At 42.2% G+C, this 23,220-nt stretch overlaps 2 protein-coding genes across 2 annotated transcripts; one reads left to right on the top strand and one right to left on the bottom strand.

The window, feature by feature from the left end:
• Positions 1 to 14,331, bottom strand: LOC108946568 (uncharacterized). Its single transcript, XM_070183453.1, has 3 exons — positions 14,323 to 14,331; positions 11,818 to 11,967; positions 1 to 761 (listed from the first exon to the last, which is right to left on the bottom strand). The coding sequence occupies exons 1-3, from the start codon at positions 14,329 to 14,331 to the stop codon at positions 303 to 305; spliced, it is 618 nt and encodes a 205-aa protein (XP_070039554.1). The 3' UTR covers positions 1 to 302.
• Positions 14,332 to 16,684: 2,353 nt separating this feature from the next.
• LOC138897481 (uncharacterized) lies at positions 16,685 to 17,506 on the top strand. Its single transcript, XM_070183452.1, has one exon. It carries the CDS (start codon positions 16,685 to 16,687, stop codon positions 17,504 to 17,506), a length of 822 nt encoding a protein of 273 aa, XP_070039553.1.
• The last annotated feature ends 5,714 nt before the right edge of the window (positions 17,507 to 23,220 follow it).

The raw sequence follows: 23,220 nt of genomic DNA, 5'->3' as shown, positions 1-23,220 counted from the left end.
TCTGTTGCAATCTGTCGCAATGTTATTTTATATATTTATTTTTGTTACGAAAAATATCCATTGCAATCTGTCGTTATATTTTTCCCTTTTAGATATTTTTTATTTAACATTTTAAATTTTCTCTGCTCATGCACTTTGTATGTAAATTATTAGATATCCTTAATAATAACTTAAATTCATATAAATTAACATACTTCAAGGTCCAAAATGATATCAAAATGAATATAGCTAATACAGTTAAGTTCGAATTATCCCTAACACCAACAATAAAGTTCAAACCAAAAAGCTTCTAAATACGAGCCTTAGGGGTTAAGGTCATCATCTAAAGCTGATGGATGAACCCCATGAACAGTAGCAGTAGTAAGAGCATGAACTATTGGTACCACATCTGATGGGTGGTCAGTAGAAGTAGGCTGATGTGAGGGTGACGAATTCATTTCACGCACCCGCTCGGTCAATACTGGAAGCATGTGATCAGTTAGCACAGGAACTATGTGCTGTGTTAGTGCAGGAATCAAGCGCATCACTAACTCATCCAGGTTCCCTATTGATTCTGATTGAGCACTCGAATGTGGTATTGATGATGAAGCATCTGATCCAGAAGAGCCACGAAGATTCGGCCCATAGTAGCATTTTGCTTGAGATCCAAGACCATATACTCTTCTCTTCTTTTCCCCTCCCGCGACTTCGTAATATGCTTTACATTGATCAATATCAGATTGAGTTTGTGTTTGTTCCCGTAATATTGCCAGATACCTTTCCTGTAAAAGAGGTGTAATAAGTAGTAAAATTAAAATAGTCAAAAATGTTGAGCATTTAATTAATCTAATCTTTATATACAACATCCTAATAATGGAAAATTAAGCTATAACCTTACATGACTGTAGACTGAAACAGTCCTCTCAAGAAGTTAAGCTAGAGCTTGGAAGAGTTGTCGTGTTCTTTTTGTTGCTTCGCTTGTTAGATGAACTAATGCAAATACTATATGATGACAATAATAAAATTGGTACAACTAATTCAAGCGCAATTAGTATTTGCAAGCTGCATGTTGCTCCCAAACGCAAATGCAAATATACGTGGTCGTACAAGTAATAAAATGATAAGTCGAGTGTCGAATCCACCGAGACTTGTATCAACTACCCACTAAAATCACCAAAATTGTTATTCAGTCAAGCCAAAATCGAGTTCAAAAATGTGATTATACTAAACTATAATTCTAAGTAGTAACTAAATTATCAAGTAGTAAAATAATTGTGGTGTATTTAGTAGATACAAATATTCCAGGGTTGTGATCGATTCACCAATTCTATTGTGTTTTAGTTAACTCTCCCTTTCATACAATTCACTCATGGTTGCTAATTAATCGAACAATTGCTCTCATAGCCTTCTCCCGAAGTACTACTCGCCTATTCAAAATAGATTAATGCCTATATTCCTATGAAATCAATCTATCAAGAACGCATTAAGATTACGATATTTAATTAAGCACAGTGACTAGCTATATTCCTATCCTAACCACAAATCCGCCCCCCCTAAGAGTTAAGATCATGCTTTCTTCAATTCTTCTCTAATCTAAACATGGTTTTCCCAAGCATAGCATAGATAGTAAATAGAACCTAACTGCTGGCTAGACAATTAAGCAATTAATCACAAAATTGAAGAAACAACCATATATTAGTAAATTGTAATCAAGGTTAAGTCAATGTAAAACAACAATATTCATGGCTAAATCACAACCCCAGAATTATAGGTTTTAGCCACTTATGTTCGTGCTAACAATTTTCCAAGTATTTTGCATAAATAAATTACAAGGAAAAAATAAAGGGATGAAGAACTCTATGATTTTCTCCTCCAAAAGTTGTTCACGTGATGTTCTTGCCTCCGGTCGCAAAACTCCTCCAAAAATGGTGTTTAATCACTATTTATATGTGTAGGGAGGAGACCTAAATAAAATAACCAAGTCCAAAACCAAATAGGAGATGAAATGGACTTTAAAAATCCAGAACACGCTCGCCACGGGCCTCGCCTTGCGAGGCAAAACGCACGCCTCGTCTCGCTGTATACTGTGCCTTGCAAGATCTGTAACGAGCTCCTCCTCGCTTTAGGCCTCGCGTCACACTGTCAAACGCGAGATAGAAAGCTTGCGTCGCATGCTCTATCGCGAGAATTGCATCTCGCTACGCCTGCTGCTTCTTTGCTGATTTGTTTCAACTTTCTGTTGCTCAACTTAACTTTTGCATTTCACGTTTCTTTTTGTTTTCCTTTCCAAAATCCTTGCCTTGTTTCTTTTTTTTTTTTCTTCTTTTGCATTGGTTACACTTTTGTCTTCCTTTGTAATTAAATACCTACTAATTAAACAATCATACTTCATTCTTGTAGTGTATAAAATACACATAAAATTTTTACTTTGCTCCCAATTTCGTTTTCAATATACCTACACATAAAATAGACTCAATTAAGCACAAATATAGTATAGTTTAGCATTAAAGCACCAAAATATAAGGTAAGTAATGCACTAAAAATATGGAACTATAGCCAATATCACTATCCCACACTTAAACGCTGCTTGTCCTCGAGCAATCAAACTACACTTTATATAGACACGACCTTTTTAAACAATTCTCATAACTCATCACACCAAAAATCTTTAAAATAGACTAAACACAAGGGTGTAACATCTTCACCTCAAAATTTGACTCGCAAGTACCATGCATTATTCACAACTCACTCACTTACTCTAATATAGAGGTCAATAACATTACCTTTCCTTCATGAATCAAGTGCCCTCACACAACAAAAGAGAGTAATTCTACACACAGTGAAATTTAAGAACAATTAGGAACTCGGGATAGAAAGAAATTCACTCACTCTCAGAAATAACATTCATATGCCACAAAAGATGCACCATAGGCTTGCCCGTAGTGTACTACTCTACTAATCGAGATCATTCAGTCTAGGATCAAGTAGGACTTTAATTGATTGTAATGTAGGGTGCGGGTCGGGTATGATACATTTGGATATAAGGGTGACTACACCTCCATAAGCACTTTAACATTTAAACCCCACACTAATGTCAAGCCATAACTCCACCTTCACATCAATGTATATTAACTCCATACTTCTTTAAGCACAATTACATCAAGAGCCACCACTATCAAGGAATATTGTTTCACAGCAATTCAACTATTTGTTTCCTTTCTTTCTTTCTTAATTCAAGTGGCTTTTATTTTTTTCAAAACAGTGCACCTTTCTCCTTATTTCATTAGTTTCACTCAAAAGCCAAACCAACCACCCCACACTTTAACTTTTACAAAGTTCATAATAATTCAAGTGCTCACGAGAGGTGAAAAGGTTCAAATAGACGGTTACTTCAAACAAATGGATAAGACTTGTAATATGGTTGCCAAAGAAACAGGATTACAGGCTCAAAGGGGTTAACTACGATACATAATAATTAGGCGGGTAAACTATATATATCTGGCTCAACAAAGAAACGCCTATATCACTTTCAAGACTGAACAACACTACTATTTCGCTTTGCAAATACACGGGGCAAGTTCTAGAAATCAAATGCACTGCACAAAATAAAACATAAACCTTACACACACATGGCACATAACTCACTCAGGATTGGACTCATGAAGACACTCTAGTCAAAGCAGTTAAGCAAAGTTAAGATCATATAATTTAAGGTACTTATACAAGAGTCAAAAACTGAGTCTAAGCATCACAACCAAAGTACTCACTATTCTCAAGGTTTAACAAAGTTAAGAGATATTGCTCCAATTTCATTCATCTCACAGTGGCTCCTACTCCTAAAAAAATTAAACTACCTACACCCGGTTCAAACAAAACCCTTGTAAAAGAACCGTGGCACAAAGAAAAACCAAAAGGGAATTATTACACTACCTAACAAAAGAAAATCTTTTTGTCCTTTTTCCTTAGACTTAAATCCCTCAAGACACCTGTCAAATGCGATCTATCGTCGGGAGAAGTCAAAGTTTTCTAATTTTTTCGTTTTTTTTTTCGAATTTTCATAGCTCCTAAAATACTACACAACTATGAAAACAAAAATGAAAAATTAATATTTTTCTAACATCCTACTACTAATTATCTAGAGAATTCTCTCGCTCCACACTTAAAAGAGTGCAGTATCCCCAATGCACACATAAAGCAAAACAATAATGAGAGTGGACAAGAAACTCCCTAAAAGGCCAAAGGACGAAGCAATAGCGGCTCACGGGTACTCAGACTTCCCCCAGGCATGGTCCTTTGTTTGAACCCACACTTAGTTCTCACAATCTAGCTCGCTTTTGCACTTTTCCAATGGCTTTTCCTCCTATGCTTATAATCCTACAAAACAAAAACAGACACTACAACAATAATAAGATAAAAATAAAAATAAAAAAAGCAGTAAAGCTGGGTTTTCTCCCAACAAGCGCCTGATTTAACGTCGCGGCACGATGCAGAATCTCGCTTACTCATCAGCGAGTACAACCTTGATCTTCTCACGATCAATTATTCCTCCCCAATAATGCTTTACTCTGTGTCCATTCACCAAAAATGTTCTTTCACCATTCAAAGCTCGCAGCACAATTGCACCATTAGGAGTGACTCTCACTACCTCAAACGGGCCTAACCATATCGATTTTAACTTCCCGGGAAATAGCTTTAGTCTAGAATTGAATAATAATACATGTTGGCCTGGCTTGAAGTGACGCGGTTTGATATGCTTGTCATGCCATCTTTTTGTCTTTTCTTTGTAAAGCTTAGCATTTTCATAAGAGTGCAGCCTGAACTCATCTAACTCATTCAACTGCAAGAGTCTTTTCTCGCCCGCGGTTTCAAGGTCCATATTTAACTTCTTAATGGCCTAATATGCTTTGTGTTCAAGTTCGACAGGCAAGTGACATGCCTTCCCATAAACTAGCCTATACAATGAAGCCCCAATTGGCGTTTTGTATGCAGTTCTATATGCTCACAAGGCATCATCTAACTTTGCAGCCCAATCTTTTCTATTCACACTCACCGTCTTCTCTAAGATTTGTTTTATTTCTCTATTAGACACCTCAACTTGTCCACTTGTTTGAAGATGATATGTTGTCGCAACTCTATGGCGGACTCTATATTTAGCTAGAAGGTTATTCAACTACCGATTGCAAAAGTATGTCCCTTCATCGCTAATCAAAGCACGCGGAGTCCCGAATCTCGAAAATATGTTCTTTTTCACAAACGCGGCTACCACCATGGCATTATTCGTTGGCAATACGATCGCCTCTACCCATTTTGACACGTAGTCAACTGCTAGCAAAATGTATTTGTTTCCTCTGGACAATGGGAATGGTCCCATAAAATCTATTCCCCACACATCAAAAATCTCGATCTCCAGGATGTTATTCAAAGGCATCTCATGCCTCTTTGTGATTGTTCCTGTTCTCTGATACTGTTCACACTTCTTAACAAATGCATGGGCATCCTTGAATAATGTTGGCCAAAATAAACCGGATTATAATACCTTTGCAGCTGTTCTATCGCCTCCATGATGGCCCCCATAGGGTGATGCATGACAATCATACAACACTAGTTCAACCTCCTTTTCAGGTATGCATCTCCTCATCATTTGGTCAGCAGGCTGCTTGTACAAATATGGCTCATCCCAATAGTAGAAGTTCACTTCATGTAGAAACCTCTTTCTTGCTTCAGATTCAATTTCAGGAGGAAGTACCCCGCTCACCAGATAATTCACATAGTCCGCGTACCATGGGAGAGGGTCTTGGGTGATAGCCAGAAGTTGCTGATCAGGAAATACTTCTTTAATCTGGCCATCCTCCTCCCCGCGGTTGTGATTTTCTAGCCTTGATAGATGGTCAACTACTTGGTTCTTTGTGCCCTTTCGATCTCGTATTTCCACATCAAATTCCTGCAACAATAAAACCCAATGCATCAATCTAGCCTTAGATTCCTTATTTGTAAATAGATACCTGATTGCTGCATGATCGGTATGGACTATGACTTTTGTTCCCACCAAGTATGCTCGAAATTTCTCAAAGGCCCACACCACAGCTAACAACTCCTTTTCAGTGGTGGTGTAATTTAGCTGCGCATCATCAAGAGTCTTACTCGCATAGTAGATGAAATAAAATATTTTGTCCTTCCTCTGGCCTAACACTGCCCCAATAGCATGGTCACTTGCATCACACATAAGCTCAAATGGTAAGGACCAATCCGGTGCGACAATAATGGGAGCAACCACAAGCTTCTTTTTGAGCTCTTCGAATGCTTTCAGGCAGGCGTCGTCAAAATTAAAAGTCACATCTTTTTCAAGCAACATGCACAAAGGAGTAGCAATTTTAGAAAAATCTTTAATAAAGCGTCGATAGAATCCCGCGTGTCCCAAGAAACGTCGGACACCCTTCACAGAAATGGGTGGAGGTAATTTTTCAATCGCCTCCACTTTCGCCTTATCAACTTCAAAGTCGCTCCTAGACACTCTGTGACCCAACACGATGCCTTCCTGCACCATAAAATGACACTTTTTTCAATTCAATACCAGATTTGTTTCTTCACAACGGGCCAACACCTTGCTCAAATTCTTCAAACAATCATCATAAGACGACCCAAAGACTGAAAAATCATTCATAAAAACTTCCACAAATTTTTCTACCATGTCGGTGAAAATAGCCATCATGCATCTCTAGAAAGTAGTTGGTGCATTATAGAGACCAAACGACATGCGCTCGAAGGCGAAAGTGCCATAAGGACAAGTAAAAGTGGTCTTCTCTTGATCCTCTGGCATATGACGATCTGGTTGTACCCCGAATAACCATCAAGGAAGCAATAATAATCATGCCCCACTAATCTGTCCAACATTTGGTCAATGAATGGAAGCGGGAAGTGGTCCTTGCGGGTTGCTTTGTTGAGCTTTCTGTAATCAATGCAAACTCTCCACCCCGTCACAATGCGAGTAGGAATTATCTCATTTTTTTCATTCTCAACCACAGTCATCCCTCCCTTTTTAGGCACACATTGTACTGGGCTTACCCAGTTGCTGTCAGAGATGGGAAAACTGATACCTACATCGAGCCACTTAATTACTTCCTTTTTCACGGCTTCTTTCATGATAGGATTCAATCTCCTCTGCTTCTCAACACTGGGGCGGTGTCCATCTTCCAGAAAGATTTTATGCATGCAAAACGATGGACTGATTCCTTTGATGTCAGCAATTGTCCACCCTATAGCCTTTTTATGCTCGCGAAGTACTCTGAGCAATTTTTCTTCTTGTATATTAGTCAGGCTGGATGAGATAATTACTGGCAATGTTTCAGAGTTTCCCAAATAAGCATAGCGCAGATGTGCTGGAAGGGGCTTTAATTCTAGCTTTGGAGCTTCTTCAATAGATGGCTTAGGAAGAGTCAGAGTAACAGGCCTGCCCAACTCCTCAAACTTCCCAAACCCATGGACATAATTGCATGATGTATCAAGTACTTGTTCAATTTCTCCCATCATCTTATCTTCAATGTCTTCTCCATTCCCAATCAAAGCTCGTTCAAGAGGATCTATGGGACTCATATAAGGCACCAATGACATAGCATTGCTTTCCACTACAGAAATCATGGATAGCTCTTCATAGTGAGCTGGTAAACTGAGTGCTTTGTACACATTAAATACTTCCACTTGATCACTTACTCTCATCGTCATCTTTCCTTCGCATACATCAATAATATCTCGGCCTGTGGCCAAGAATGGACGCCCCAAAGTAAATGGGACTTCCTGATCAGGCTCGTAGTCCAAGATAATGAAATCAGCAGGGAATATGAAAGAACCCACTTGAACTAACACATCTTCAATCACTCATTCTGGATGAGCAAGGGAGCGATCAGCCAACTATAATATTACCGTTGTTGGGCGCGGCTCAGCCAAACCCAACTGTCTGAACACAGATAGCGGCATCAGATTGATGCTCACTCCAAGATCACACAAAGCACGCCCGACTGCTGCTTACCAATCGATATTTGGATAGTGAAACTACCTGGATCCTTCCATTTCTAAGGTATCTTGCTTTGGATTCTAGAGCTACATTCCTCAGTGAGTGCCACAGTCTCGAATTCAGTCAGCCTCCTTTTATTTGCCACTATGTCCTTGATGTATTTTGCATATTTGGGTACTTCTTGCAGGATGTCTACCAGTTGAATATTTATTTGCACCTGCTTCAAAATATAAAGAAATTTTTTATACGCGTCATTATCCTTCACTTTCTGCAATCTTTGAGGGAACAAAGGTGGTGGCCTCGCAACTAATGGTAGAGATTTCTTAGCCACCGCCTCTTCAGCTGGCTTCTCAGACTCCTTTGATTTTTCTGATTCTGACTCTATAGTGGCCGACTTCTCATTAAAGGTCACTTATTTTCTCTTTTTCGACTAGACTTCTTCTAATTATCTCCCATTTCTCAATGAGACAACATTAATAGATGCCTTCGGATTAGCCTCAGTGTCACTTGGAAGAGCTCCAACAGGTCGAGTATTTTGGGCACTGGCAAGTTGTCCTATTTGGAGCTCCAAATATTTCATTACTGCGACTTGGGCCTGCTGGTCAACCATCACTTTCTTTATCATCTCTGCGGTGTGGGCTTGCTGGTCAGCCATTAATTTCTTCATCATTTCCTCAATGTGATTTGTTGAGTTTGCCTGTTGTTCAGCCTGAGGTGGTCTATATTGTTGTTGAGGGGCTTGTGGTCGGTATTGATTTTGAGCACCTTGATTTCCACCCCAAGAGAAGTTTGGGTGGTTCCTCCAGTTGGGATTGTAAGTGTTCCCATATTGGTGTGTCTAGACCCTATTTGCATTACCCATAAAGCAGATAGACTCTGGATTAACTGGGCATAAGTCGCTCGTGTGACCCTCTCCACGCACTTCACAAAACACTTGAACCTGTTGCACTGGTTGAACTTGTTGCTTGTTAATAACCAAGGTCATCTGATTGACTTGGTTGGTCAGTGTAGAAATCTGCGCTGATAATGCCGAGACGACATCTAACTCGAGAACCCCTGCAGATTTTTGCACCGTGTGTCTGCCCATTTTTCCTTGCCAATCCGAATTGCTTTTGAAGAATTTGTTCAATAATGCATATATCTCGTCAATACTTTTCTCCAACACTTGACCTCCAGCTGCAGCATCTACCATAATTTTTGTCTCAAGATGTAGCCCTTCTATGAAAGTGTGAGCTAACACTTCGTTTGTCTGATTATGATGAGGACAATCTCTGAGCAGCCCCTTGAACCTCTCCTAAGCTGAGTATACTCCCCCGCTTTCTGTTTGAAGGCGACTATCTCACTTCTGATCTTTGCAGTTTTGCCTGAAAGGAAGAACCTTGCCAAAAATTTCCTTTCCGAATTATTCCATGATGTAATAGAATTAGCTGGTTCTGCCTTTAGCCATCGCTTTGCTTCGCCCAACAGAGGGAATGGGAAAAGTGTGAGCCTTACATAGTCTGGAGTGACCCCATTAGTGATATACGTATCACTAATCTCCAAGAAGTTCAGGATATGCTGTTGTGGATCCTCTTGTGGAAGACCCATAAACTGCCCATTCGCATGAATTAGCTGGATCATGCTCTGTTTCAGCTCAAAGTGCCCAGTGATTCTGGGCTTCACAATGCTGGAGGTGATATTAGCTATGCTAGGCATCGCAACCTCCTGAACAACCATGTGTTTCTCCTCTGCCATGTTCACAGGAAATTGAACGAGTGCCTGAAGATTATTTGTATCCCTTGCTTCCCTCAACCTCCTATGAAATGTTCTCTCAGGTTCGGGGTCAAAGCCTTGAAGTCTGTCCTGGCTTCTGACCCTACGCATTCAATCAAAGTTCCTGAGATCAGAGCAACAATTAAGTAATGTTAAACTTGACGAAATAAACAATTAAAGCAAAAATTAGAAAGTAGTCGATATTCAAGTCCCCGGCAACGACGCCAAAAACTTGTTGCTCAATCACCAAGATTGTTATTGAGTCAAGCCAAAATCGAGTTCAAGAATGTGATTATACTAAACTATAATTCTAAGTAGTAACTAAATTATCAAGTAGTAAAATAATTGTGGTGTATTAAGTAGAGACAAATATTCCAGGGTTGTGATCGATTCACCAATCCTATTGTGTTCTTGTTAACTCTCCCTTTCATACAATTCACTCATGGTTGCTAATTAATCAAACAATTGCTCTCATAGCCTTCTCCTGAAGTACTACTCGCCTATTCAAAATAGATTAACGCCTATATTTCTATGAAATCAATCTATCAAGAACGCATTAAGATTACGATATTTAATTAAGCATGGTGACTAGGTATATTCCAATCCTAACCACAAATCCGCCCCCCCTAAGAGTTAAGATCATACTCTCTTCAATTCTTCTCTAATCTAAACATGGCTTTCCCAAGCATAACATAGATAGTAAATAGAACCTAACTACTGGCCAGACAATTAAGCAATTAATAATAAAATTGAAGAAACAATCATATATTAGTGAATTGTAATCAAGGTTAAGTCAACGTAAAACAACAATATTCATGGCTAAATCACAACCCCAGAACTATGGATTTTAGCCGCTCATGTTTGTGGTAACAAATTTTCAAGTATTTTGCATAAATAAATTACAAGGAAAAGATAAAGGGATGAAGAACTCTATAATTTTCTCCTCCAAAAGTTGTCCACGTGATGTTTTTGCCTCCGGTCGCAAAACTCCTCCAAAAATGGTGTTTAATCACTATTTATATGTGTAGGAAAGAGACCAACCAATTCCAAAACCAAATAGGAGACGAACTAGGCTTTAAAAATCCAAAGCACGCTCCCCACAGGCCTCGCCTCGCGAGGCAAAACTCATGCCTCGTCTCACTGTACACTGTGCCTCGCAAGCTCTGTAGCGAGCTCCTCCTCGCTTTAGGCCTAGCGTCACACTGTCAAACGTGAGATAGAAAGCTTGCGTCGCATGCTCTATCGCGAGAATTGCATCTCGCTACGCCTGCTGCTTCTTTGCTGATTTGTTTCAACTTTCTGTTGCTTAACTTAACTTTTTTGCATTTCACGTTTCTTTTTTTTTTCCTTTCCAAAATCCTTGCCTTTCTTCTTTTTGTTTTTCTTCTTTTGCATTGGTTACACTTTTGTCTTCCTTTGTAATTAAATACCTACTAATTAAATAATCATACTTTATTTTTGTAGTGCATAAAATATACATAGAATCTCTACTTTGCTCCCAATTTCGTCTTCAATGTACCTACACATAAAATAGACTCAATTAAGTACTAATATAGTATAGTTTAGCATTAAAGCACCAAAATGTAAGGTAAGTAATGCACTAAAAATATAGAATTTTAACCAAATATCACTGCATATCCAACATTAGTGAAAGTAAGAATCTATTTACAAATTAAGATTCAAGTTTGAATGCACTCTTCTCAACTAAAACACATATGGCTTATCTGGTCTTTACATAAGAAAATATAACTCCGTAATATATATAACATAAACCGATATATTAACCAATATCTTTGACATAAAAACAATTAAAGTTAATAAATAGTGCAAGCCATATGATGTACAAGTTAGTTGAGAAGGCGAAAGGGCACAAAAGAATCTGGTGTGGTAGTGCGAGCAAAAAGTCATCATCTACCAAACTTATAGAACACCATTTTGTGGATGCATAAGTTACAATGCATCATACAGAACAATCAACAGTTTCTGAAAACACAATTTTTGTCCAAGCACACTCTAAATTACACTAATTCATCTCTTTTTACATTGTAGTAAATAAGATTATAAAATATTGGACTTACATGCACGATTCGAGCTTTCTCATCAAGAAAAGATTTTTCATCATGCCCATGTATATGGACGTACAAATGTATCTCACTTGGTGTTGGGTCTCGACCCTTTTCAACAGCCCATACAAAAAACAATTTATTTTTAAAAGGATGAAAATAATACTATAGTAGAAGATGGCATGATCCCAAATGAAAAGCTAGCTTAGATAATAAGAAGCTGAATAAATTAGGAAAAGTTTAGGAAAAGAAGTTACAGAGAATCACAAATACAAATTATATTACCAGTTTAGTCTGAACTTGGAAGATAGAAAGCTAGGAAATTATCGATATAACTGGACAATTATGTGGACTATATGGGAAGCAGAAACTTGAAGAACTTTAGAAGCTAAAGAAAACAACGCTGTCCATATTCATAGTAGTAATTCAGAGGTTTAGTTTTCTTCATTTTCATCTAAATAACATTGGCAACAGTTATAGTCTATACTCTATAACAACAGTCAAGTTAGATTAATAATTCATTCTTCCCCTTCAAAGAGTGATTTTCGACATTGGAGATTTTTGGAACATGGGGATGACGTATTTGCAACAACAGAATGAAGCTTAATAAAATTCTACTTAATGAACATGAGAAAGAAGCACAATATATAATAGCAATCAGTAATTAGAATAAGTAGAAAGATAGCTAGCAGTAAGGTAGTATGGGCAGAGTGATAGATATACAACTTCTTGTAACGACCCGATCGGTCGTTTTGAGAGTTGTAGCACCATTTCCCCATTTACTACTCATTTTATACTTTATAGCTATTATGTGACTTGCCGGGTTAGTCGGTTCAGGTCCGGAGTGAATTCAGAATGAAATGAGACACTTAGTCTCAAGGTGGAAAGCTTAAGTTGAAACGATTGACCGGGTGTTGATCTTTGAGTAAATTAATCTGGAACGGAGTTTTGATGATTCCGTTAGCTCCGTTAGGTGATTTTGGACTTAGGAGCGTGTCCGAATTTTGATTTGGAGGTCCGTAGTGGAATTAGGCTTGAAATGGCGAAAGTTAAATTTTGAAAATGTTTGACCGAGAGTGGACTTTTGGATATCAGGGTCGTATTCCGATTTCGGGAGTTGGAGTAAGTCCGTGGCATCATTTGTGACTTGTGTGCAAAATTTGAGATCAATCTGATGTGATTTGATAGGTTTCGGTATCGTTTGTAGAAATTGGAAGTTCAAAGTTCATTAGGCTTGAATCTATATGCGATTCGTATTTTTGATGTCGTTCGAGGTGGTTTGAAGAATCGACTAAGTTTGTATCGTGTTTTAGGACCCGTTGGTATATTTGGTTGAGGTACCGGGGGCCTCGGGTTGATTTCGGATAATTAACGGATCGATTTGAAGTTTGAGGGAAGTGCTGAAGCCCACCAGCTTCTGGTGTAATTGCACCAGCGGAGTGGGGATCGTAGGTGCGATCTCGCAGAAGCGGCCAGGGAGGAGGTGAGCAGAGGTCACAGGTGTGAGGTCAGTTCTGCACCTACGATGTCGCAGATGCGGTTTGTTTTACGCAGAAGCGGAGCTGGCCTGGCCTGGGCAGGGCGCAAGTGTGAGGGGTTAACCGCATCGGCGAGCCCGCAGGTGCGAGCGAGGCTCCACATATGCGAAATTGAGAGAGGGGCTTGTTTACGCAGAAGTAGGTAGAAGGCTGCAGAAGAGCCTCCACAGGTGCGGAACCTGGAGCGCAAATGCAGGCCTGGGGGACTAAAGTGATTTCCGCAGAAGCGGAGGAATTACCACAGAAGCGGTTTCGCAGGTGCGGATATAGGGCCGCAGGTGCGAAAAGCCTGGGTTGCTTATTAAAACAAGGGTTCGCGATTTTGGCTTCATTTCAAACATTTCAAGCACGGTTTAGGTGATTTTTGAGGGGGTTTTCGAGGGAATTCTTGAGGTAAGTCCCTTGTACTTATTTTGATCAATAATATTGCTTCCCCATCGATTTTTCCACCTAGTTGGTGTGAGTTTAAGGTGTAGATTGGGAGTTTGAGGCTAGGGATTTGGAGAGTTTGATTTGGGGATTTTGATGACGATTTGGTGTCGGTTTTTGATAAATTTGATATGGGTAGACTCGTGATTGAGCGCGCTTTCAGGTTTTGTGACTTTTATCGAATTTCGAGACGTGGGCTCGGGGGCCGGGTTTTGAGCCGATTTTTGATTTTGATTAATAACTTAGCATTTTCTTATGGAGTGATTCCTTTAGCCCGTATTGATTATATCGCATTATTTATGCCTAGATTCGAGGTATTCGAAGGCCGTTTCCCGAGGCAAGGGTGTATTGGAGTAGATATTTGCTCGGATTGAGGTAAGTAACAGTTCTAAATTTGGTTTTGAGGGTACGAACCCCCGTATTTCGTGTCATGTATTTGGTTTTGAGGTGACGCACATGCTAGGTGACGGGCGTATGGGCGTGCACCGTAAGAATTGCGACTTGATCAAATTCCGTGGAACCGTGTAGTTGTATAATCTGTTGTTATCTGTACATTCTCCATGTATTAGAGAAATTGAACCACAAATCATGTTTAGACTACATGTTGTCATTGTAGGAACCCACAGAGGTCGTGTACATGTTGAATTATCTGCTAAATTACTGTTTTATACTCAGTCACAGTTTATTTGTATATTACATCTCTGTCTCTATTGTTCATTTTTGATGCATCATATCATTGTTGTCTGGGCCGCTTATTATGAGTTCTGAGAGCCCAAGAGATTGGACAGGTTGATGAGTGAGTGAGGCCGAGGGCCTGATTGTGAGGTATTATACTATAGCACATGAGTTGTCCGTGCAGCACATGAGTTGTCCGTGCGAATCCAGATATTATACTATATCACATGAGTTGTCCGTGCGGATCCAGATATTATATTATAGCACTTGATTTGTCCGTGCGGATTATAGCGCTTGGGCTGAAGGAGCCCCTCCAGAGTCTGCACACACCCCCAGTAAGAGCAGATACCTACTAAGTGCGAGTGCCGAATGCCGAGTGCTGAGTGACTGTGAGGGCTGAGTGATTGTGGCCCCGAAAGGATGCATTTGATTTCATATTTGTTGCACTTAGCTGCCATGTATTCCTGTCTTGATAAATTCTGAAAGATATTACACTCTATTTCAGTTGAACTTGACATGAAATTATTGTTTTGGCCTTAATTGTCGAACTTGAAAGCATGCCTACCTTCCATGTAAAAAATTACTGTAATAGAACTATAACTATAAAGCTCATCACTACCTTCGATTCTTTATTTAGTATTGTTACTTGCTGAGTTGGTTGTACTCATACTACATCCTGCACTTCGTGTGCAGATTCAGGTATTCTCGGACATAGTGGGTGTTGATTTCCGTGCACAGTTGATCTTCTGGAGATTTCGAGGTAGCTGCCGACATTTTGCAGACCTTGTTTCTCCTTCCCTACATTTTCGCTTATTGTATTTAGTTTCAGACTATATTAGACAGTTTTCTTTTCCAGACTTGTGATGTATAAATGCTCATGTACTCAGTGACACCCCGATGTTGGGTATTTCCGCGTTGTATTTTGGATTCTCTATCCTGTTTATGAGAAGTTGTTATCATTATACTGTTTTAAATCTATTTTTCGTTAAGTATTGGAGTTATTTCATAAATGTCGGCTTGCCTAATACCACGATAGGCGCCATCACGACAGGTTAGGATTTTGGGTCGTGACAAGTTGGTATCAGAGCCTAGGTTATATAGCTCTCACGAGTCATAAGCAGGTTTAGTAGAGTGTTGCGGATCGGTACAGAGACGTCTGCACTTATCTTCAGGAGGCTGCCGAACCCTTAGGAAATTTCACATTCTTGTATTTTTGTAGTGCGAATTTGTTGGTTCTGGTAACTAAACTTCTGTATTTTATTCTCTCACAGATGGTGAAGACATGTGCTACCGGACAGGATGGACAACCACCAGTACCACCAGCTAGGGCCACGAGAGGCCGAGGTCGTGGTAGGGGCCGCGGTAGGGGTTTAGGTGCAGCTCGTACAACAGCTAGAGCAACACCTGCAGATCCACCAGTTGCTCCAGCTCCGGAGCAGGTTCCAGATATAGTTGAGCCAGTGGGACCAACTCAGGCACCAGCTATGCCCATTGTGATTCCAGGCCTTCAGGAGGCATGAACCCATATATTGACAGTTGCACTGGTCTGGCTTAGGTGGTTTCAGCTCAGGCCGTACCAACCACTTCTCATGCCGGGGGAGGTACTCATACCCCCGTTGCCCGCACTCCAGAGTAGGAGGTGCAGGGACTTCAGACACCGGAGGTTCTACCAGCCCAGCCGGTTGCGGCTGCTCAGGCTCCGGTGGTCCCAGTTATGACTGATGATGAGCAGAGGAGGCTTGAGAGATTTGAGAGGCTTCGTCCTCCATCATTTAGCGGTGCTGAGTCGGAGGATGCCCAGGGCTTCTTGGACAAGTGCTAGTGAATGCTTCATACATCAGGAATTTTGGAGACCAGTGAGGTCTCGTTTACTACTTTTCAGTTTTCTGGGGCTGCCTTCAGATGGTGGGAAGCTTATGAGAGGTACAGGTCGATCGGTGTAGCACCGCTTACATGGCAGGAGTTCTCTGTTCTCTTCTTAGAGAAGTTCGTGCTGCAGTATTGTAGGGAAGAGCTGCACAGACAGTTTGAGCAGCTTCGGTAGGATGGCATGTCTGTGAACCAGTACGAGATGAGGTTTTTTGAGTTAGCTGGTCACACAGTTTGGTTGATTCCCACTGATCGGGAGAGGATCATGAGGTTCATTGATAGCCTCACATATCAGCTGCGGTTGCTTATGACTAGAGAGGGTATCTGGTGCCACTTTTGACAAGGTCGTTGACATTGCTTGGCAGATAGAGATGGTTCGTAGCCAGGAGCAGGGTGAGAGGGAGGCCAAAAGGGCTCGAGGTTCGGGCGGTTTCGGTGGTGTACCTTCTGGGGGGCAGTCCTACCACAACAAGGGTCACCCTTATAGGCCTGCCCAGATGACTCGTCCAGCTCATTGTGGCACATCAGCTAGCCACAGTTCTTACAGTGCTCATTCAGGTCAGTCTTCATTCAGTGCACTACCAGCGCAGAGTTCTCACCATGCCTTATCCGCTCAGGCTTCTACAAGTAGTTCCTCGGGTTATCCGGAGCAGCAGTTCCGCCATAGGAGGGGTTGTTTCGAGTGTAGAGACTTTGGTCATATCAAGAGAGATTGCCCTAGGTTTTTGAGTGGGGCTCCACAACAGAGTTCTCGGCCGATGGTACCAGCACCAGCACTTACGCCACCCACTCAGCCAGCTCGGGGATGGGCCCAGGCAGCTAGAGGTCGCCCTAGAGGGGGAGGCCGAGCAGGGGGCGGTCAGGCCCGATTCTTTGCTATCCCTGCTAGACCAGATGTTGTTGCCTCCGATGCAGTGGTCACAGGTATTGTCTTAGTATTCCACAGGGATGCCTCTACATTATTTGACCCTGGTTCCAATTATTCATATGTATCATCATATTTTGCTCATTATCTGGATATGCCCCGTGAGTCCTTTATTTCATCTGTTCGTGTATCTACGCCAGTGGGCGATACTATTGTTGTGGACCGTATATATCGGTCATTTGTAGTGACTATTAGGGGATTGGAGACTAGAGTTGATATCCTATTGCTTAGTATGGTGGACTTCGATGTGATCTTAGGTATGGATTAGTTGTCTCCATGTCATGTTGTTCTGAATTGTCACGCTAAGACCGTGACGTTGGCTATGCCGGGTTGCCGAGGATCGAGCGGAGAGGTTCTCTAGCCTATGTTCCCAGCAGAGTAATTTTATATTTGAAGGCCCAATGGATGGTTGGGAAGGGTTGTTTATCTTATTTGGCCTTTGTGAGGGATGTTGGAGCTGATACTCCTGCTATTGATTCTGTTTCGGTGATGTGAGATTTTCCGGATGTGTTTCTTGCAGACCTGTCGGGTATGCCACCCGATAGGGATATTGATTTTGGTATTGACTTGGCGCCGGACACTCAGCCCATTTCTATTCTACCGTATCATATGGCACCGACTGAGTTGAAGGAATTGAAGGAGCAGCTTTAGGAACTCTTTGATAAGGGGTTTATTAGGCCTAGTGTGTCGCCTTGGGGAGCTCCTATCTTGTTTGTAAAGAAGAAGGATGGTTATATGCGAATGTGTATTGATTATCGCCAGTTGAACAAGGTCACAGTGAAGAACATGTATCCATTGCCATGTATTGATGACCTATTTGATCAGCTTCAGGGTGCTAGGGTGTTCTCAAAAATTGACTTGCATTCAGGCTATCATCAGTTGAAGATTCGGGAGCCAGATATCCCGAAGATTACTTTCAGGACTCAGTATGGTCATTACGAGTTCCTTGTGATGTCTTTTGGGCTGACCAACGCCCCATCAACATTCATGAACTTGATGAACAGTGTATTTTAGCCTTATATTGACTCATTTGTCATCGTGTTTATTGACGACATTCTGGTGTACTCCCGGAGCCAGGAGAATCATGAGCAACACCTGAGGACTGTGCTCCAGACTTTGAGAGAATAGAAGTTGTATGCAAAATTTTTGAACTGTGATTTCTGGCTAGATTCAGTGACATTTTTGGGCCATGTGGTATCGAGTGAGGGGATCAAGGTAGATCCGAAGAAGATTGAAGTAGTGCAGAGTTGGCTCAGACCATCCTCAGCTATGTAGATCCAAAGTTTTCTTGGCTTGGTGGGGTATTACCATCGATTTGTAGAGGGTTTATCGTATGTTGCAGCACTTATGACCAGATTGACCCAGAAGGGTGCTCCGTTCAGGTGGACCGAGGATTGTGAGGAGAGCTTTCAAAATTTCAAGACTGCTTTGACTACAGCCCCAGTGTTGGTGTTGCCTACTGGTTCGGGGTTCTATACCGTATATTGTGATACGTCGCGCATTGGTCTCGGCGCAGTATTGATGTAGGATGGTAGGGTGATTGCCTACGCATCTAGACAGCTGAAGGTGCATGAGAAGAACTATCCTGTTCACGATCTCGAGTTAGCAGCTATTGTTCATGCCTTGAAGATCTGGCAGCATTATTTGTATGGTGTTCCCTGTGAGGTTTTCACCGATCACCAGAGTCTACATCATCTGTTTACAAAGAAGGATCTTAACTTGCGGTAGCAGAGATGGTTAGAGCTACTTAAGGATTATGATATCATCATCCTCTATCATCCCGGAAAGGCCAATGTGGTGGCCGATGCCTTGAGTCGCAAGGCGGAGAGTTTGGGGAGTTTAGCATATCTACCAGTAGTAGAGAGGCCTTTAGCCTTGGATGTTCGGGCCTTGGCCAACCAGTTTTTCAGATTGGATGTTTCCGAGCCGAGCAGAGTTTTGGCTTGTGTGGTTTTTTGGTCTTCTTTATATGATCGCATCAGAGAACGCCAGTATGATGACCCTCATTTGCTTGTCCTTAAGGACACGGTTCAACACGATGATGCCAGAGATGTTACTATTAGGGATGATGGGGTGTTGAGGATGCAGGGTCGGATATGTGTGCCTAATGTGGATGGGCTACGTGAGTTGATTCTTGAGGAGGCCCACAGTTCGCGGTATTCCATTCATCTGGGTGACGCGAAGATGTACCAGGACTTGAGGCAGCATTATTGGTGGAGAAGAATGAAGAAAGATATAGTGGGGTTTGTAGCTCTGTGCCTCAACTGTCAGCAGGTGAAGTATGAGCATCAGAGACCGGGCGGATTGCTTCAGAGACTAGAGATTCCAGAGTGGAAATGGGAGCGGATCACCATGAATTTTGTAGTGGGGCTCCCACATACTTCGAGAAAGTTCGATTCTATTTGGGTGATTGTGGAAAGGCTGACCAAGTCCGCACACTTAATTCCAGTTGGGACTACTTATACTTCAGAGCGGTTGGCTGAGATTTACATCCGAGAGATTGTTCGCCTCCACGGCGTGCCAGTGTCCATAATTTCAGATCGGGGCACGCAATTCACATCGCAGTTTTGGTGAGCCGTGCAACGAGAGTTTGGTACCCAAGTTGAGTTGAGCACAGTATTTCACCCTCAGACAGACGGATAGTCCGAGCGCACTATCCAGATATTGGAGGATATGCTACACGCTTGTGTCATTGATTTTGGGGGTTCTTGGGATCAGTTTCTGCCACTCGCGGAGTTTGCCTACAACAACAACTACCAGTCAAGCATGCAGATGGCTCCGTATGAGGCTTTATAAAGGAGACGGTGTAGATCTCCGGTGGGTTGGTTTGAGCCTGGGGAGGCTAGGCTATTGGGTACTGACTTGGTCCAGGATGCTTTGGACAAGATTAAGATGATTCAGGAGCGACTTCGCATGGCACAGACTAGACAGAAGAATTATGCCGACAGGAAGGTCCGTGGTGTTTCTTACATGGTTGGGGAGAAGGTACTGCTCAAGGTTTCACCCATGAAGGGTGTTATGAGGTTTAGGAAGAAGGACAAGCTAAGCCCTCAGTATATTGGGCCATTTGAGGTACTTCAGAGGATTGGGGAGGTGGCTTACATGCTTTCCTTGCCACATAGTTTGTCGAGTGTGCATCCAGTATTTCATGTTTCTATGCTCCGAAAGTATGTCTGTGACCCGTCTCATGTTTTGGATTTCAGCACAGTTGAGTTGGATGGTGATTTGACTTATGATATGGAGCCGGTGGCCATTTTGGGTCGGCAGGTTCGAAAATTGAGGTCAAAGGACATAGTTTCAGTAAAGGTGCAGTGGAGAGGTTAGCCAGTTGAGGAGGCTACTTGGGAGATTGAGCGGGAGATGCAGAACAGATATCCACACCTATTTGAGACTCCAGGTATGTTTCTAGACCCGTTCGAGGACGAATGTTTGTTTAAGAGGGGGAGGATGTAATGATCACACTTAGTCTCAACATGGAAAGCTTAAGTTGAAACGATTGACCGGGTGTTGATCTTTGAGTAAATGACTCCGGAATGGAGTTTTGATGGTTCCGTTACTCCATTAGGTGATTTTGGACTTAGGCGCGTGTCCGGATTTTGATTTGGAGGTCCGTAGTGGAATTAGGCTTGAAATGGCGAAAGTTGAATTTTGGAAATGTTTGACCGAGAGTGGTCTTTTTTATATCGGGGTCAAATTCCGATTCCAAAAGTTGGAGTAAGTCTGTGGCGTCATTTGTGACTTGTGTGCAAAATTTGAGATCCATCGGATGTGATTTGATATGTTTCGGCATCGTTTGTAGAAATTGGAAGTTCAAAGTTCATTAGGCTTGAATCTATGCACGATTCATGTTTTTGATGTTGTTTGAGTTGGTTTGAAGGCTCGACTAAGTTCGTATCGTGTTTTAGGACCCGTTGGTATGTTTGGTTGAGGTCCCGGGGGCCTCGGGTTGATTTCGGATGGTTAACGAATCGATTTGAAGTTTGATGGGAATTGCTGAAGCTTACCATCTTCTGGTGTAATCGCACCTGCGGAGTGGGGATCGCAGGTGTGATCTCGCAGAAGTGAGGGGTGAACCGCAGAAGCGGCCAGGGAGGTGGTGAGCAGAGGTCGCAGGTGCAAGGTAATTTCTGCACCTGCGATGCCGCAGATGCAACTAGTTTTACGCAGAAGCGGAGCTGGGCTGGCCTAGGCAGGGCGCAAGTGCGAGGAGTTAACCGCATCTGCGAGCCCGCAAGTGTAAGCGAGGCTCCGCAGAGGCGGAATTGAGAGAGGGACTTGTTTCTGCAGAAGCGGGTAGAAAGCTGCAGAAGAGCCTCCGCAGGTGCGGAACCTGGAGTGCAGATGCGGGCCTGAGGGACTTAAGTGATTTCCGCAGAAGCGGAGGAATTACCACAGAAGCGGTTCCACAGGTGCGGATATAGGACCGCAGGTGCAAAAAGCCTGGGCAGATTATTAAAACAAGGGTTCGCGATTTTGGCTTCATCTCAAACATTTCAAGCACGGTTTAGGCGAGTTTTGAGAGGGTTTTCTAGGGGATTTATGAGGTAAGTCTCTTGTGCTTATTTTGATCAATAATATTTCTTTCCCATCAATTTTCCCATCTAGTTGGTGTGTTTTTAAGGTCTAGATTGGGAGTTTGAGGCTAGGGATTTGGAGAGTTTGATTTGGGGATTTGGGTGATGATTTGGTGTCAGGTTTTTGATAAATTTGGTATGGGTAGACTCGTGGTTGAGTGGGCTTTTAGGTTTTGTGACTTTTATTGAATTTCAAGACGTGGGCCCGAGGGCCGAATTTTGAGCCGATTTTTGATTTTGATTAATAACTTAGCATTTTCTTATAGAGTGATTCCTTTATGTCACGGGACCGTTTTCATAGGGCTCCGTGCGAACATCAAGATAGCATGTATGCTACTCTTGCTTCAGTCCTACCCAAAAAATAAGCACAATGTCATGCTTGAACCAAGGCAATCACACAAACTCAAAGGTTGGAAGATAATTAACTGAAAGGCATACAAAGATTGGGAGGCCAAGGCTAATTTTCGGATTTACTTGATATACAAAAGAGGAAATACAAGTGTATGAGATCTGCCTTCTAACAAGGCCTAAGCATGTCTATATATACAATAAATGTCCACTGTAGAGTTGCTGGCAGTGGAACCCGTCCAGCTGTGTAGGACTGCTTTATGCTGGCATCATGTGATCTTCATGATTGTGTTGGTAGCCCATGGGCCAATGGTCCTGTCCAGTTGCTGTGCCCCAGTTCTTGCTGGCAGATAGTTGCCTCCATGATTGCCCAGAGTGGCTGTGGTCCTACCCAGCTGTGCAGCATATGCCTTTGCAGGCAGATAGTTGCCTCCATTATTGTCCTGGCTGGCTAGGATCTTACCTAGCTGTGCAACATGTGTTCTTGCTGGCAGAGTGTGGCCTCCATGAGGGCCCGGACAACCTGTGGGATTGTTGCCTCCATGTGCAAAGACCTTTTGGTCTTTGGCAGCCAAGTTTGGCTCGACTTGCAGCCCTTTAGGCGCGAAATTCAGTGGGAAAATATGATGGGCGGTACACTCTCCCCCACTTGAAATGGCGACGACCGCGACGCCACAAAGTTTCAAGTAATTATGAACTTGATCTTGGAACGGCCATAGCGCCTCATATTGTTCCCACGATGCCTTCTCCGGTGGTTGCCCCTTCCAATGGACAAGAAATTGGGTGCAGGAATTGACCCAACCTACTCCTTGTACCACTCGATGGTTGATAATGGCCTCGACTTCCTTGTCGATGACCGAAGGGGTTATGAAAAAATTTGGTCTGCTAGATTGCCCCCGCCCCACATCACCCTTTTCTCCAAAGGGTGCCTTTGACGGACTGACAGGTCCCGACTCAAGAAACTCTTCCGGTTGCTTAGTTGAATCCTCCAACTCTGGTGGTGCTATGTACGGACCCATGGCAGGTGGTTTTTCCCCCGGTATGAAGTCCTTCTCCTTAA

This window comes from Nicotiana tomentosiformis, chromosome 8, assembly GCF_000390325.3.
Source record: "Nicotiana tomentosiformis chromosome 8, ASM39032v3, whole genome shotgun sequence".
NCBI classification, from domain to species: domain Eukaryota; kingdom Viridiplantae; phylum Streptophyta; class Magnoliopsida; order Solanales; family Solanaceae; genus Nicotiana; species Nicotiana tomentosiformis.
Note: the sequence above shows the minus strand (reverse complement) of the source record. Positions and strands in the feature narration are given on the sequence as shown.